Genomic DNA, 17,240 nt, shown 5'->3' with positions numbered 1-17,240 from the left:
AAGTCCACATCTGCTAAAATTAAGTTTGACAGTATTATTTCAAATCTGCTACAATTACATATTAATCCAGTGGAAACACACTACAGGTATTCACTCTATTTGTGTCTCTTCACACCCATCACTTAAAAAGTGGGCTCCTCAGAAGAGACCTCAACCCTCCCTTAGCTCTCTGTTTTTCATTTGGATCTTTCTGCTGTTTTTTCCCTCTATAAATCTGAAAGACCAATACCACGGTAAATTGAGATATATGGATAGAGACGCTGCTCTCACGGTAAGAGATTTATCTTTGTCTCCATGTTTAATTGCCCCTGGGACTAATGAGTCTGTTCATTTTCTTGGGGTTTTATTGAGGGTCAGGACCAAAAAAAGATTTACTGAGAGACATTTTTTAACGTCTTTGTATAAAACAACTTTGAAGAAACACAGAGCGAAACACAAATGTCACTGATCAATAACTCATAGCAAAAAATGCACAATTGTGAACTGTCGAAAGGTGAACCTGGCAAAGGTGAACTATTGAAATGTTGACCCAAACATTTATAGTAGTCATTGAAATTTTATTGGATTAATGTAGATACACGAAATTGGTATCTATATTTACTTGTATTCACAAAATGGAACACACTTTAACAACACAATTGGAATGTGGTTGCGAAAAAAGGACCAAAAACTGAGGCATACAACAAATGTGTCATCTTGTTGTATACAAAATTTGGAGTGAAACGTTTAAATAGAAAAATGTGATGTTTTTGGCATGCAAATAACATGGATAAACTATGTTAATGTCGTGAGAGAATAGTACATTTCTTGTTACTATGGCTTTACTAATACCATAGACAACTAACTAATGATTACTGTTGTAAAATCATGGTTATAATTCCTTAGGGATTTGGATGCACGTAGATTGTATACCGTACACTGACGGCATTGATGTAAATAACTTAACATTCAGCAAAAACAATATCAAGACAACACAACTCCGAGTCAAACTAAATTTAAAATGTATTCAACGAAGTTACTGACAAAGGCCAGTCTAACACAACATAACCAGACTGCTCCTTTTTATGTTGCATGTTTGGACACGCGACAACAGTACACAAACAAAGATGTTATCAAAATAACACCACACAAAAATACAACACACTACTTGTTACCTTACATGCAACCCAACAGTTATCTGCGTTTGTCTAAAATGTGATAAAATATCGCAAAACATGAGTTTATACAACGAATAAATATATAAATATCAGACTGATGTGACTAGATGTGCTTAGGGCCCGACGTTACAGGAGCTTGCCGTTTATTAGTTAGCATTGAACGAATAAAGTAAAAATGTACATTAATGATGCATGTTAAATAAGCGATTCGTTGACAAATCAAGTCTTGGTGTTGTTTAAATCGTCCATTTTTTGCAAAATGAAAGCACTGGCAGAGAAACAAACTTTCACCCCCTCCACTACCGGAAAGATAGAGAATCATCACGCAAATATCCGGAATTCCCACTTACCTATTGATGAAGCCACTAAAACAACTTAAAATCCTTAAAACGATGACAGATTTTACTCGTCCTGAATGCCTTCTTGAAGCGTGGATCACACACGCCTTCCCTGGTTGGATTTTCGATTATTTTCACCAGCTTTCGTGAACGGTTTTCTCTGGATTTACGGTCTCTTTCGCTCTTTTCTCTCCAGTTGTGCCTGTGTGAGGGAACATTCCACTCTTGCGCGTAACGCGATCGGTCCTGATTCGGTCCTCCAATCACAGCACTGCGCTCCGTCAGTCCTCCAATCACGGCATCCCGCTTATTCGGTCCTCCAATCACGAATGCGCGGCTGAACGCAAGCGTTCATCTCGCCGATTCGCGCGTTGAAAAACAAGCTGGAAAAACTGGCTGGAGAGGGAGAGGTTGTAGTATGGGAGGAGATCAGCCAAAAACCGAAAACCGTGGATGCCATCTGCTGTTCAAACGAGGACTAACACGCCCGATTCGTTATGATGATAAATAATTGATGAAGAAAAATATTTCTAATTATAAGAATTAACATAAGCATAGCAGTAGTTTGTGTAATTGTGTAATCTACAGGTCATCAATGAAATTTCGCATTTCTTCACTGCAAAATGATGTGCTTTTCCTCAAAAAATCAGTTCACTAAACAGATAGATAAAAAAATACAAATTCTGTCATGGTTTACATGCTTTCATCACGCACAGCAACGAAACAAACACTTTCATTTGGTTAAAAGTAATAATGTTTATTCACATTAACAATAGTACATTTGGTTTGTATTTCAATGCGTGCTGTGCTGTAATGTAATGTAGTGGATGTGGTACTTATATTTTATACTTTCTCTCAGGTTTAATTCTTTACACAAGCAATTAATTAAGGCAATTTGTCAATCAGCAATAATTTAGGATAACAGATGCAACCAAAAGAAAAGGAAAAAGAATGAAAAAAAGACAACTGAGAACTATGCACTATGTTTCATTGGCTGAAAGTCACATTGAACAAACATACATATGGACATCAAACACAGAAGCTTTTTTATTAACTTTCAGGCTGGTTTATAACTCTAACTCACATTCCAGTCACTAGAATCATCTTCTCTGCTTATTGCACCCTTATTTTACACGGCCTTCTCTTATCCTTCTTGATTTTTATTTTAGTAACTTCTGTCCAGTAGCATCAGCTGGGATTTACCCTTGGATGTTAAGGATCTGTGCAGACAGACCATTATGCCAGTTTTTCAGTTTGGCAAACCGTGGGCCTTTTACCTCTGATTCAAATTTCTCCCTGTAAGATAGGAAAGGAAAAACATAAGAGAAATTTGAAATAAAACCACATAATGGTTTAAATCAGCAGCCCTTCATGTGGCTCAACATAGTGTCAAAGCAACATAGATTACCTCGATTTTCTAAGAGCCTCCTCATCTGGATCTTGCACTGTTATGAAGACGAGGATAAATAATTATGAATGAAATGATGATTCTATTATATCTGGACTTAAATCTCCCCAAAAAAATCTAGAATAATTATGCAGGAAGTGTTTAACGCTGAAGTATAGAAAAGTTTGACTCACTATACTCCGTTCCTGTGATATGAGCGAGCATGCGGAAGGACTTGGACTGCAGGTTGGCAGCACGCCGGGCCCACTCAGACATCTCAGGTTCCCTATCATCGGGTTTGATCACAGCCTGGTAGACAGGAGAAGCACTGTCCACAAGAGGGTCCTTAATGGGAAGTGAACTAATCCCCAGAAGAGAGACAAAATAAAACTAGATTATCAGTTCTTCTTGATTGTGATTACATAGGTCAGTATTTTTCACTCTTAACCAAAAATGTATTAAAATTCAATAGTAGATAGAAACGACAGCATTTTTTCTGAATATACACACATTCACATTATAAAATAAAAGCTAACTGTGGAATAATTACAGATGTGTATTATTTTAATAAGAATATGTAAACGGTCCGTTTGTGCTCATTTTGAATTTATGAAATGTATTTTTAATAGATAAGAAAACGCAGATGAATGTAACTGTGAGGGGTCTACACTAAGTCTAAATAGATTGTGAGTACTTACGACAGGGGAGATCCAGCGGGGTCATCACTGTCAATCACAGGAAAGACGAAGTAGTGTCACATGGAGGGAGGGGACATGCAACAGGGGGCCAAAGATGAGTGATGAGTTGTGGTTGGTTGGGTGATTGGTTGAAGATGAAGTGAGACAATTTTTAAGCAGAAAGAGAACCCACAAATCAAGTTTATACACATATCTTATAAATATCTTTTAAATTTCTCCACACATGCGACTGGGCCTATTTAGCTCTTTCTGCTGTGTATGGTACAATATGAAGGGAGATTTACAGATGACATTTAGGACATTTTAAATGCAAAAAAGAGAAATGATGACCTCTAGTGTACAAATTGTGCAACGTTAGTTTCGATGTGGAATCATTTGTATAACCTTCCTACCTCAGTTTCCACTAGGGTTGCCAACTTTGTTGCTATGAAATACGGTAGAAAATTTGACGTCATTGCTTCGTATTTGGGGTTAATATTGGGCTTATATTAGACAAACTCTCAACCATGTCAAGTCTGTATGAAATAATTTAGATTATTTCTTTGACAAAACAAATGCTTAAACGTGTTAGAACCTCCTATTTAAAGTTTATAGTTTGTCCCCAAAATCAAAGAAATTCACTTAAAAATTGTATGTGATATTTATCCTTTTGGGGAGTTCCTATATTGTGGAAATTCTGTAACTCATTTCCAGAAAACACAGAGCATATTTTCGTTCAGAGTATATTTGCCTTCATTCCTGGACATAGTGCAGTAATTGGGGTTAAATTAATCAATTATGTTAGAATTTTAATATAAATATGTTTATAAAAAAATCAATATGGAAACAATATGGAGTTTTTTTTATTAAAAACTTACTTTTGTTAGCTATGAATTTTATTCCCAAATGTATTTTTTTTTAATTCACCCAATTTATAGTAAGAAATATTTGGGACAATGTTCAAAAACGCTATAATAAGCAAATAATAAAAAGCTGGAATTCTGTTAGACTTATTCGATAATATAAATGATGTTTATTTTTTTCATATTAATACGGATGGATTGAAAATTTTTGTTTTCTTTGTTGTTTGGTTTGTATTAGCTGTGTCGTCAGCAAGTCGTTTCCCTTCGTGCTTTTCATCAACGCAGTCCCTGATAGCACACATACATCTTGCTTACGTCTATTTGACGTCTGCATTTATATCTTACAGACATCTACAATACATAGTTTGCTCATCTGCAATACGTCTCAGAGATGTCTGCTGTCAGACGTCATATAGACATCTAGAAGACGTCTGTACGATGTTTGTGATTTAGAATGGATGTAAAGCTTCTCTTTCTAAGATGTTTAGCAGATGTTTTTACACAGCAGATCTCCAGATCTTTAACGGACGTATAACAGACGTTCAGACATCTCCGAGACATATTGCAGATGAGCAAACTATGTATTGCAGGTATCTTGCAGATGTAAATGCAGACGTCAAATAGAAGTGAGCCAGATGGATTGTGCTATCTGGGGTGTGGGCTAAACAACTGCGCTCGCCTTCGGATTTCGGCCAGGCCGTCAATAAACGGGACATGGGAAACCACGAACAGGACAAATCAGGCAGGCTCAAAATACGGGACGGTTGGCAATCCTGGTTTTCACTCAGGCACCGGTAGACCTTTTTAAATTGCATGACAAGGAATGATTTTGAGAGTTAAAGCCTCACCTCATCTCATTGCCTCTGGCTTGGGATTGACCAGCAATGGCGTCCATAATGGCATCCTGAGAGTACATACTAATAGGAGTGTTGTACTGGGCATGAATGATGGTGGCTTTTCCCCCGGGGCCCTTCACCTCTATGGGCTTGTGAGTAGATAGAGCTGAGTCCTTCAGTGCGATGGGATTGAAGCTGGGAACGTACTCTTGGCTGTAAAGGTTCAGATGAAATGAGTGTCATGGGTTGAAACCGTGTGATAGTGTAGATGAGGTCGGGACAGTGAGGAACCAGAAACAAATGTAGAAAAAAAAACATTGAATATTGTAAATAGCATTGAGTTACCTAATGCATTTGTGTAGGTTAAACGCACTGATTTGCGGTTCAATGTAAAGCATATTATTAGCACTACAGGTCTGTTATAGGCAGTTAATCATTAACTTTTTTACAACAAACAAGTTATAATTAATTACAAAATTCCCATGCTTACGAATGTTATATTTTTTATTAATGAAAGCGTATTTGTTACATTCATATTAAGTTACTGTACATATACACACACGAGGGCGCTATAACACAAAACAATTTTTGTATGGGCAAAAGATGCAATACATTTTAAAGCCCAAACAAAACAAAATCAGATATTTATCCAGATTTAAAGTTTAATATTTCACTCACGACCATTCAACATTTCATCATGACAAAAAATATTTAAAGGGACAGTTCAGTCCCAAAAATAAAAATTCTATCATCATTTACTCACCCTCAAGTTTCTTTGTTCTGATAAGCAGAAAGCTATTTGAAAGAATGCTTGTTACCAAACAGTGTCCACCATTGACTACAAAGGTAGGAATTAGGAAAAAAAATCTAAAGTGCCCCAGAACTGTTTGCTTTCAAAATATCTTATTTTGTGTTCAACAGAACAAATAAATGTACGAAGTGATCTTTCCTACTATCCAGTCAAGGGTGTCAATGAACTGTTTGGTCACAAGTATTCTTCCAAATAAAGTCTCCGTGTTCATCAGAACAAAGAAATATATACAGATTTTGAACAATTTCGAGTTGAGTAAATAAATAATTTTCATTTTTGGGGGAACTGCCCCTTTAAGAGTTAAAAACTTAAGCATGCAAACCATGACTACAGTACTGCACGAGGCCATGCTTCAAGGCCATGCTTCAACTATTTCATATAAAAAACTGGTACTGACTTGGCAGCTGTGTTGGCAATGACCTGCGACAACACAACAGTAATATAAACAGAGGGAAAAAAGACAAAAGAGCCAACGTTAGCCTTGATCAAGCTAGCCTTGATTTCAAGCTAATAAACGCTAAAGGATTATTTTTATCTAACAGGAACAACGTTGAGTTTATGAAATTCAACCTGCTGCTCTTTGCGAAAGAAATGACAGGAAATTCCTAAATAGCCTGAAGTTATTCAGATTTCTTGTAATCTGTAAATTATACAGATGACATAATACAGATGGTTATTACTGATCACATTTCTCATAAGTGACATTCTGGGTTGTTCCTAGGACAGACTGAATGACTAGAACAGGTGTTGGGCTACAACGGGACACCCGGAGAGGACTGAGCTGAAAAAGCTAGACAACTTTCGGACTCTCATTGAACGAAATAACCTAATATAACAATGACGTGGGAATGTGCTGCTAGCACACCACATATAAATGATCTAACACCCAGATTGTGACTTTTTAATTTTTGGGTGTAACCTATTCCACCATACATTTCCCTTTATGAATTTTGCTCCTGTGTGCTGCAAATAGATGCTGGAACATCTGATGGTGTCTTTGTGGGAAAGGCTTCATTTGGGATATACTGTTACAAGAGCTGTGACATTCTGGGCCTGTTAAATACGAGAAAACATTTGCAACAATGTTCAACTGCCTTGATGTGTTGCTTGAGGCCTGTGGGAATTTGCGCTCGTGTTTTTGGACAGAATACATCCATTGCCATGACTAGTAATCTTACAAGTAACATCTTCTGAAGTGAATCATCCATCTTTACTAGATTGCCATAACTTGTTGGTCAATTTGTAGCATATTCGAAGCATGGCAAACCTCACCTATTGGCAGGACACGTAGCCCTGACAAGACCAAAATAACTACAGTATGTTGTCATTTGGAAACAGTTTACATTAATAGACGCAGATCTGACTTGGCCTGGCCCTGCTCGGATTGCAGGCTGAGGGGTCAGGTAAGCCCAGCGGACCATTGGTCCCCCTGATGCCAAGTACATTCCTAGCTGATCCGCATGCATGCGAGAGCGGATTGACCTGAGGTAATGACGGAGTGTTCTCAGTATTCTTTGCCATAATCTTGTTAAAGTGAGATCCGGAGGGATACAGGTGAGGAGTTAAAAATTGAGAGTTAGCACTAGCAACTAGCTTGTGGATTTAAAAAACTTGTTGAATTTGCATAGATGTGCGTTAAGCTTTTTCATGTTAAATACCTCGTGGGTTGGATTTTGACTGCCTTGTTACATGAGGTTTTTGCTGAAAACAGGCTTATGAATTATATTCCCCCCTCTGGTTTGGAGTCATTTTTAACCCATGACGAAATGGCAAAGCATAGATTTAACGACATAAAGTGGAAATGTTTTCCTAAAATCAGGAAAGAGATGCAAATGAAGCAGTGTGAAGCACAACAACATCAAACAGAATTCATTAGGCAACTACAATATGTGCGAATCTGTAATTTTATGAAGTCCCTGTTGAGGCCTGTAGAGGGATTTAAGTGTTGAGCTTCAGAGAAGATTTTTTTACACCATCTCACCATTTCTCACTTACTTTGATACAGGCTTGGAAACTTTCTTTAGTGATTAAGATGATGTTAAAGAAATGGCACAAAAACAATTTCAAGTTTACTATTTTACCCATCTTTAAAAAGGGTCTTTATGCTGACTCTAAATATGCAAGTCTTAATTTGCACCAGTCATAAGATATCAAGATAACAAAACATGTACACTTGGCACAGGAAATATTCCATTGGGAGAGAATGTGACTTTACCTTCTGGTGAGGAATAACTGGCATGGGTGAGTCCATTCTTGGAGTGGCTGTGGGTACAGGAGCAGGACGTCTCGACCTGGAACCATTGTGGCATTTAAAGCAGAGGTCAAAAACAGTAAAACATGAGGCTTTATGTGTGTCGTAAGTCAACTTCAGTGTCAGTTACAATTCATTATTGATTGTAATTAACACATTTAATTGCCCTATAAACACAAATGTGAACCCCTGCCTTAAAGCCAGATCTCATATCCGCATTAAGAGATAAAGAGTATTAAAGTACGATTTCAACCATTTATTTCAATACGATTTAAATCGTTGACATGGTCCAGCTCAGTCAATATTAAAGATATCACAGAATGTTCTTTAAATTCTGATTTTATGTACAAAACAGTAAATCACAAGAGACATATGATTTATGATCTAGCTGCAGTTTTCAGGGTCAGAAATGATATTGCATGTTTTAAGAACTTACATTTTCAGCACACAAAGAAGTTAGTAGTAATAACTACAACTAATAACTTAAAGAAAACACATACAGGCCCGGTTTCAAAGACACGTATTAGCATACATTACTAGTGTACATCCAGATACAAAACAGTGGAAACAAAACAAGATATTTCTGGGCAAGTTATATTCATTTAAAACAGGTCACAAATTTAATTTAATCTGGGACTAGCCTTGAACCTTGTCTGTGAAACCGGGCCATAGTACAACAAGACAATACAAGACAATATAATTGATGCTTTAACCAAAGTTAAGTAGAAATATTTATAAAATGTTTGTATCTCTATTTCTCTTATTTGCTTTGAAAATAGCTTGACATCATGGACTTGATTATAATTTGAAGTGTAAATGACAAAAATCCAAAATTAATGTGCTCAGATATGTAATCTGAGACTTTTAGGGCATATATGGAGTACATAATATTTATACCAATAGATATATTAAAACAGACCATAGCACATAATTTGATAGTTAGTCTATTTAAACTGTAAAGATTGTTCACAAATACCATTTCTTATACTATACTGTCTCAAAAACAGTCACAGGGTTCTCCACTCTATAATGAATCACTGTGCCCGTACGTTTGACCTTTACCCTGTGTTGAGAATGTAAACTGAATACACATCACATTTCAATTTGGTTGAGTAGCCCACAAATCAATATAACAAATAAAATGAATGGCTTAACAATTGACAACTTACTGTTCTGAGCCTTGAAAATTCTATGAGGGTTATATGGATACTAGAGTGACCTCTCAGTAGCATTTGTTTAAAAAATGAGGTAGTATTGCAGTATAGCCACATTGAAGCAAAAACACTGGGGGATTTTCACAATTCAGTGGGCATAGAAATTTAACTGGAATCCAACACATGTACCCTGCACCCTGTCACCTCTCCTGAGATGCTTTTAATTGCACAGGCATGAAAAGATTGTGACATCACGTAAATCGGTCAATATTAGTTTGAATGTTAAATCTTGTAATAACAAATATTTTATGGCACTTTACATTTATGAGAAATGCGTTGCAAAATACCATCTTTTTCTTTTCTGTTATCTTCCCTAAACTAATAAAAGAGTCATCTGTAAACTTCATGGTGTATTTAATATGAACCAGCTTGGCTTGCAGCTTTGAAAAAATAGGCACCCCGGAGTCAACAATACAAAAATGTCAAGAGGAATCTGAAGTATTTTTGGAAATGATGTCATCACTGCTACGGTGCATTGAAGTCCCCTGGGTATTTCAAACTGAATTAAGAAACCACATTAAAATAGTGAAAAGCGCTCTATTTTGAATATCCATTGCTTCAATTCATGCAAGCTGACAACCCGAAGGCTACACAAGACACAGAGGTTCACAGACGCTTTTGTGATGTTGATATATTTGTATGCTAACCCTCACTTGGAGTCTGTGCCAGTTACCTTTCCAGATTGTTTGCATACAAGAGTTGCTACCAGGAAAATATCATGCATTACTGGTGCCCAGTCCATTCATTAAAATGGTTAATGCTTAAAAAGGATAGAAAATGTTCAGAAGTAGTAAAATTTGGCTTGACAACGCATCATTGTTGATGTTTACCTCTGCATGGTGAGACTCAGTTTGGTGGTGGCAGACTTAATCTTGTTCTGGGCCTCCAGATGGGTCAATCCCTCAGTGCTGACCCCATCGATTGCGGTGATGATGTCACCTTGATTGAGGCTTCCACTTGCCGCTTTGCTGCCCTGCGTGATCTGGGAACAGACAGACAACATTCTTTAAAAATGAAGCTAATCTTCAGCAAATGGGTACATACAAAACGTGTGATCTGGACAGTAGTCAAACTTCCAGTCTTCCGTGAGATTTGTTTTACAATATGGGCTCAAGAGATTCATTTAATTACAAACACGGCTTAGGCTTAATTTCTCATTTCTCGCGAAGGAAATTGAGATGGAAATCCCATCTTTGCAGCACGTAGTTGGCTAAACTTTCAGGCAGCTCATTAAAGTGTTAAAAATAAATGTTGTTGTTGACGCCCACCGCCTCCCTAGATCTGACGCCCACTGCGTCCCTGTATTCTGGGACCTTGCCACCAGCCCTTCTGTCCCACCTGCTGCCATAACTCAACATAGACGCATATAAACGCTTCTGAGAGTTCTCGCCTATGTAATGTTCACTAGTAAATAGCCTTCAGCCAAACTACATATAAACTCTAGAAGGGTTTTATTATTAAGAAAGCACTCCCTCATCTACCATAACTGCAACTCACAATAAAGCAGTGGTCTAAGATCAAAAAAAATTATTCAAAGTACGATGTATGGGGTGTAACTTTGCTCTAAAATCAGAATAACAAGTTTGCGGGACAAAAACTTACAAGTCATGGCTTAGCTGGAGAAGTGTGTGGGAGACTCCGCCCCTTACCTGGACCAAACCTATTTAACACTTCCTCTTTGAGGCGTGTAGTATAGTAGGGCGGGGCGAGACCGTGGTTCGAGACAGGTGAACCACGGTCTCGCCCCGCCTACTCCACTACAAGGCGTTTTTAGTCCACTCTCATTTCTCAGTTATTTTTAAGCTGCATATAAATGAAGGTCAAGTCGCAAAAATTTGACAAAAATCTCCATCTTTATTTAAGACGAAAATCGTTTTATCAGTGATGCCGGAGGTGACGTTGTCTCTGTTTGCTTTGTGAATGAACAGCAACCCCATAGTTCCCCTGAAATGTCTTCAATCTCTTTTCTTTCTTAGAGTGTTAAGAGTGTTAAGAATAATTTATTATGTACTTACATTGTTTGCATGTTTTCATCATTAGATATTAGACACAATAAACCTCCCCTCTCTAGCTGTTTATTTCATTTAAGCTGTTAAACTTCCAATATCACTAAAACAGATGCTAAACCCATGAACAAATAATATAATCGTTTTTGCATCATGGTCAACATTTAAAACAGTATGACTGTGTTATAAATCGTAGCCCAGATGGCAACTGTCTTCATTTTTGATGATCCAGATTCTTCTTTTGCATTTATTATTTAAAATATTACTTAAAGTCAACTTCATTCATTAAAACTAGGCAGTTCCACTATGATTTAATAGTTCTGGATGTGCACATGAAGGCACATTTTCTTAATGTATATGAAAATGTATAGTGAGAAAACTGCACTGCAATTCGGTCAGGAAGGAAGAAAGGCACTACTTTTTGGGGTAGCGTTAAATAACAGCTTTAATTGTTTGTCTACTTTCTGGACTGATGAACTGTACTAATCGTGAACACTAGGGCTATGTGCATGCTTTTAAATTAAACTTTTCGACGTTTATACATCCATGTCAACAACTAGTTTTAACTATTAAGTATAAATATAGTCTCAGAAGACTAAAAAAGAAGTATTGGATATCTCCTAGCCAAAGAGATCTCATTTGTGATTATTCTTTCTCAACCTGAAACATTACCTAACTTCGTAGCTAAGAATATTTTGCTAATACACAATAAATCAATAGACTTTATCAAGTCCTCTTTGAAGCGCCTCTCAAATTTATATCAACACTTTGCAGAGCTGGACAATAGCATTCATAGCACATATAATGATGGGAATTATCTTGGAGAACACAAAGTCCCAGTGCTTTCTGCTATCTGTGTTGCTCTTCCACAACGCTCTTTGGTGTTTGCAGATTCACTGACAAAATCGGCCAATTTTTAATGCATCATTAGCAAGCTGTCTCTGCATTTGCTCTTATCAGGATTTATTGCCGCTGTGTGCGAGTAGGTGCAAATGAGATTCCATGTTTGTAGGCCTAGTCTGGCCTACATCTGTGATATACAACCTTTTGGTTTACACGAAGACAAACATGATATAAATAAAAATTGTAATTAAGATGGTTGCATATCTGCGTGACTATATTCTCCACTGGAAGAAAACAATCTGAGCATAGTAGCATGCTTTTTTCAGCGCCTATTTCTGTTTGGAAATTCACAATGATCTCATGAGTGAAGACTTGTGAACATCCATTGTTCCCCGTAAACCAACATTTATGTCTCAGATGTATTTCTACAGGCCCGACCTTCAGTGCTAAGCTAAAATCGGAGCCCATAAGTCTGACATTGCAGCCAGGGGCCAAAAGTGATCGTCAATGCTATCAATAGTGACCACAGCTTTCTATATCAGTTAGAGAATGAGTAACCGGTTTGGGAAAACTGTCTTGCAGCTTCGTTTTTTATTTATATTGCTGGTTAAATGTTTAAAATGCAGCCGTGAAATATGCACTGGCACAAAAGCACTGATCGCTACAGTAACAAACTTAACTTTGTCTTTATTAAATTAAATCTGAATCGTAATTTACCACCAGACATGGAAAAATGTTTGAGATGTTATTTCAAAAGGTTGCATTTTAAGGTTTAAATCCATTTGTCAACATCCTCAAAAAAACCTGTTTCCTTCAGTTTGAATTGACACTGACTGTTTGTCACCTCCTCTGCTGATATTAACTTTGCACATCCAGGGGTGTGTCAAAGACAAAATATCATAATGTCATAATATACTGTATCAACGTATTAAATTGATCAATAACACTGATCCGTTTCTTATTTCTTTGTCTTCTAAATAAATGTCACAAGGCATTAAATCATATCTCCAAATCAGTGAGTATAAGAAAACACAGTAAACACTGCGTGCAATAACGTGGCATCTTTTGAAAGCCAGCAGCTTCATCTGCCTTGGAACCGGGATTAAGATTCAATGAAGCTTGTATGCTTTTTAGTATATAGTTGGCTTGCGTTTTTTTCTGAAGATTTTAACTCACAAATATATCAATCATCCTTGAGTGAGTCTTGCTCCTTGTCTAAATATGTACACACACTTTTAATTATATGTCCATATTTAGTGACAGCCAGGCGAGGAGAAACTGGCAACAACATCCAGATGGATGCCTGGATTATGAATGATTATGGTGATAATTCTAATACTGATAATATACTGATAATTCTAAATGCAACACTGGAGATATATTTTCCGAGCATCTAATTGACATTTCAGTGTGCAATCTGAGAAGCTGGACCTACCAGGACCCTATCGAAGTAAAAGCCAATCAAGCGTCATGAAGGGTCTCTGACGTGATACGCACAACCTGGACTGAACTGCCTGTGACTCATTATCGAAGGTCAGTGGTTTCTTATCAAAGCCCACGGAAGAACAATACAGTGTTTTGACAAAACATCTCCACTTGTGAATTCATAATCAATCACAATGAGGTGTTGGGACTTTGGGCATGGAATGAGACCTTCTGTAAAGATAGAAAACATTCTGGAATAGTTTAGCACACTGAATGTCCACACAGTGAATCTGACTCACAACATCCATTGTGCTTTTTTGAACAGTAATGTGAAAGCTTGTGTCAGTTCTGTCGTTCTGCACAGCATCTGCTGTGAAAAATGCTATAAACAACCATAAGCTTACTGAGAATCAATGTCTGTGAAATTAATTCCAGCATTTCTCCACAAAACATGAGGTAAATTTTACATGGTTTGCCAAGCTTTAACAACAAACCTCACAGGGAAACAAACCGAAGAGGTATCCACTTAAACCCTTTGTGCTATATGGTTTCAGTGGCAAAAACAAACAAATATTAATCCCCAAACTTAACTTCCAGTAGACCTCAGCAATGATTTAATAACTGTTGAGTTTAGTATTATTAAATTTAATACAATTAATATTCAATAAAAGATTAGAATAAATTAGTATTAATATAAATCACATTGTTATGTTATAGTCAAACATAGGCCGGAAGTAAACTACAGGCCATGCACGTGCATCAGATAAATTATTTTCTTCTTCTTTTTCTTTTTTTTCTTTTAATATTTTTTAATATGTTTTAACATTACTTTGTATAACGCCTCACAACTGGACAAAATTTTATATAGTGAATCTGAAATAAAAAAATGTAAATGTAAGTTTTTGTAAAATAAATATTTCCAGTAACTCAATTGGAAGAGCATTGTGATAGCAACACGAAGGTAATGGGTTTAGTCCCAGGAATAAGTGCTTATGAAAATGTTTTATAGATTGAATGCACAAGTGCTGTCTAGTGTGTAAATGTACTGTAAGTTTCCTTTGAGTGCTTCTTATCAGAATCATTCATATTCTTTTCAGTTCATTTGATAAATATTATTCTATATTGATGTTATATCAGGATCATAAATAAACATATTTGTAATTTCTGGCCAATTTAGCGCTGGTAATTCAACACATTGCATGTGAAGAAGCCAGACAAGTTGTGTATCCAGGTTTCACCTTTCACCGTCAACCTTACACAAACGGATTTGTTTTCTATTGGCACGAATCATCGAAAGCTATTTAAAGACGTTTCCACTGTAAATACGCCACAGCACCTCAAGTTTCTGCCAAAGGGCCAAAACAGGATTTCATCTTGGTGTGGACAACTATCAATACAGCAGCTGCACCACAATGTTACGTAATCACATATCGTAACATGACATTACCACGCATCGATGCTTGTGTTGTGTTTTTGTAAAGTAAAAATATATCTAGAAAAAGTGACGAATTTGGGGGTTTCAAATATCAAAGCATGGAGATTTATTTTTTTCTCCAAGCCAGAGTTGTTGTCTCACCCGAGAGATGGTCAGCGGCATGTTGAAATCTTTGCCTCCCTGCAGCCTGAATCCCCACGGTGCTGGTCCGCTTAAAGTTACTGTGTAATTGCTCATTTTGAAGAGAGTTTCAAGGAAAACCTTCTTGGATTAATAAACTCCTTTCTTTTCCCTGTTGTCGGGACGACCAAACACCCGGATACGGGCAGGCCTCTAAAACAGACAACAGAGAGAAAACACCGTAATATACCTTTTGCCCTTAGTCTCAACACAACCATAATCAAATTACATAAGTTCCCTTCTATATAAACACACAAAAAAAAACATACTTGATTGATCAGACTTAAAAGCCCCACACACTTTACGTTTACAATCACTAAATAAGTCAATTAAAAGTCTTTAAAATAGCAAAAGGAGAAGAGTTCTTGCCTGCTCGGATGGTGGGACAGGCAACCTAGAATAGATCTCTCTGCAGAAAGTGATAACAGTCAAGCCCTGGGGCCCCTTATATGGTGTGTAAGGGGACACCTCCGGATGCCTGGCCCCCATGATTCACATGGCTAATATAGCCTTTTCTTAGGGTAACACATTTTTTTCCAGTACGCTCCAATGGGCGTTCACTCACAGGGTACAGTGGGAGCGGGTGGGAAGCAACTAATAATCAACAAGTAGCCATTACAGTAACAGAAAGGGCTTCTCCAACTGAGATAGTGTTACCTGGGTGCTGTGTCTTGGGGCCTCATCTGTTAATGTGAAGGCAAACGTGTGGCAATAAGATTTGATCAATGTTTTGAAACTGATTATAGCCTTACTGTCATCCTTAATGTCGAAAAGTAGCTCTACAAGTATAGTTTGTGGCCTGTTTGGAGTAGCTCGCCAAGACGTACTGAATCAGATTGAGCTGATATAGACAGGTGTCCCACCCCCTCAAATTCAACAAATTATTCGTTTATGTAGGTCATTTAATTTATTTCCTTTAGTGTTTTAATAACCATTAAACCTATAGGCGTATTTGATTATGATATGCGGTAAATACTGGTCAACATGAGGCAGATTAGGTTACATTTTCTGTGAAAATCTGTCCGAAGGCATATGCGCCACCTGCAGTCAAACAATGGATGTTGAGATTTTTTAGAACGCATGTTAGCTTACATTGAACTGTTATGGTGCAGATAAATATAATTTATCATTCGAACTTGTCCTTTTACAGTAGATAAATATGATTTAAAGAATGAAATGTAAGGATTATCCTTTAATAAATATTTTCTCATCAAAACTTCCTTTGAAAATGTACATGCATATGACATGTTATGAGTAGGCTATTTTTGTTAGTTTAAAGTCCGGTCATCATTTGTAATGTTATTATTTCAATGATTATTTAAAATTTTTGTTTTTTAACATAAAACGTTGTGATATGGTTTAAGTGTGTGTATCAGTCCGGGAAATTTGAACATTAACAGTATTGTGTAACATATGGGAAGCTCTCGACCACTTTTATTTGAAAACAGAAGCTCTCGAATGATAAAGGTTGGAGACCCCTGATCTACAGGAAAACTCATACCTTCACAAGACTGAAGCAACACATTGACACCTCACTAAAGTGTGAATCCTCGGCAGACTTTGTTCTCTTTATCCAATAAGGACTAAAGCTTGAATTATAAGCAGTCTTGATGAAAAACACTTTTCTCTTCAGTGAAGTTGATCCATAAACACAGATCAAGAGTTGCATATACGCATAAGAACATTTACTTATGGGAAACACAATATGGGTGGACTCAATGAGATATCGCACCATATCCACTCAAGGGGCTTAAACCTTTGTGTAAACCTTTCGTACAGGCACAAATGTGCATCATCAACATTTTCCAGTCACATAT

General features: G+C 37.0%; 2 protein-coding genes across 2 annotated transcripts in view; both read right to left on the bottom strand.

The window, feature by feature from the left end:
• bmpr1ab (bone morphogenetic protein receptor, type IAb) overlaps positions 1-1,743 on the bottom strand; it is a 29,587-nt gene extending 27,844 nt beyond the window's left edge. The window contains exon 1 of the mRNA XM_056770914.1: positions 1,508-1,743. The gene's annotated coding sequence lies outside the window, so the exon portion shown is untranslated. The remainder of the gene's footprint in view (positions 1-1,507) is intronic.
• Positions 1,744-2,232: 489 nt separating this feature from the next.
• On the bottom strand, positions 2,233-15,880 carry ldb3b (LIM domain binding 3b). Its single transcript, XM_056771464.1, has 10 exons — positions 15,793-15,880; positions 15,385-15,576; positions 10,365-10,516; positions 8,285-8,360; positions 6,467-6,489; positions 5,271-5,471; positions 3,581-3,607; positions 3,077-3,243; positions 2,904-2,940; positions 2,233-2,791 (listed from the first exon to the last, which is right to left on the bottom strand). The coding sequence occupies exons 2-10, from the start codon at positions 15,478-15,480 to the stop codon at positions 2,695-2,697; spliced, it is 876 nt and encodes a 291-aa protein (XP_056627442.1). The 5' UTR covers positions 15,481-15,576; positions 15,793-15,880; the 3' UTR covers positions 2,233-2,694.
• Positions 15,881-17,240: the final 1,360 nt, after the last annotated feature.

Source organism: Triplophysa dalaica, chromosome 17 (genome assembly GCF_015846415.1).
Source record: "Triplophysa dalaica isolate WHDGS20190420 chromosome 17, ASM1584641v1, whole genome shotgun sequence".
Lineage (NCBI taxonomy): Eukaryota > Metazoa > Chordata > Actinopteri > Cypriniformes > Nemacheilidae > Triplophysa > Triplophysa dalaica.
The sequence above is the reverse complement of the archived record's forward strand: the minus strand, read 5'-3'. Positions and strand labels throughout refer to the sequence as shown.

Bases quoted from the DNA above. Each gene is read 5' to 3' on its own strand.
- ldb3b (XM_056771464.1), bottom strand. From the start codon at position 15,480: ATGAGCAATTACACAGTAACTTTAAGCGGACCAGCACCGTGGGGATTC. The intron at 8,361-10,364 runs GTAAACATCAAC...CAATGGTTCCAG, and splicing joins CTGAGTCTCACCATGCAGAG to GTCGAGACGTCCTGCTCCTG. The intron at 2,792-2,903 runs GTAATCTATGTT...CCTATCTTACAG, and splicing joins GAGGCTCTTAGAAAATCGAG to GGAGAAATTTGAATCAGAGG.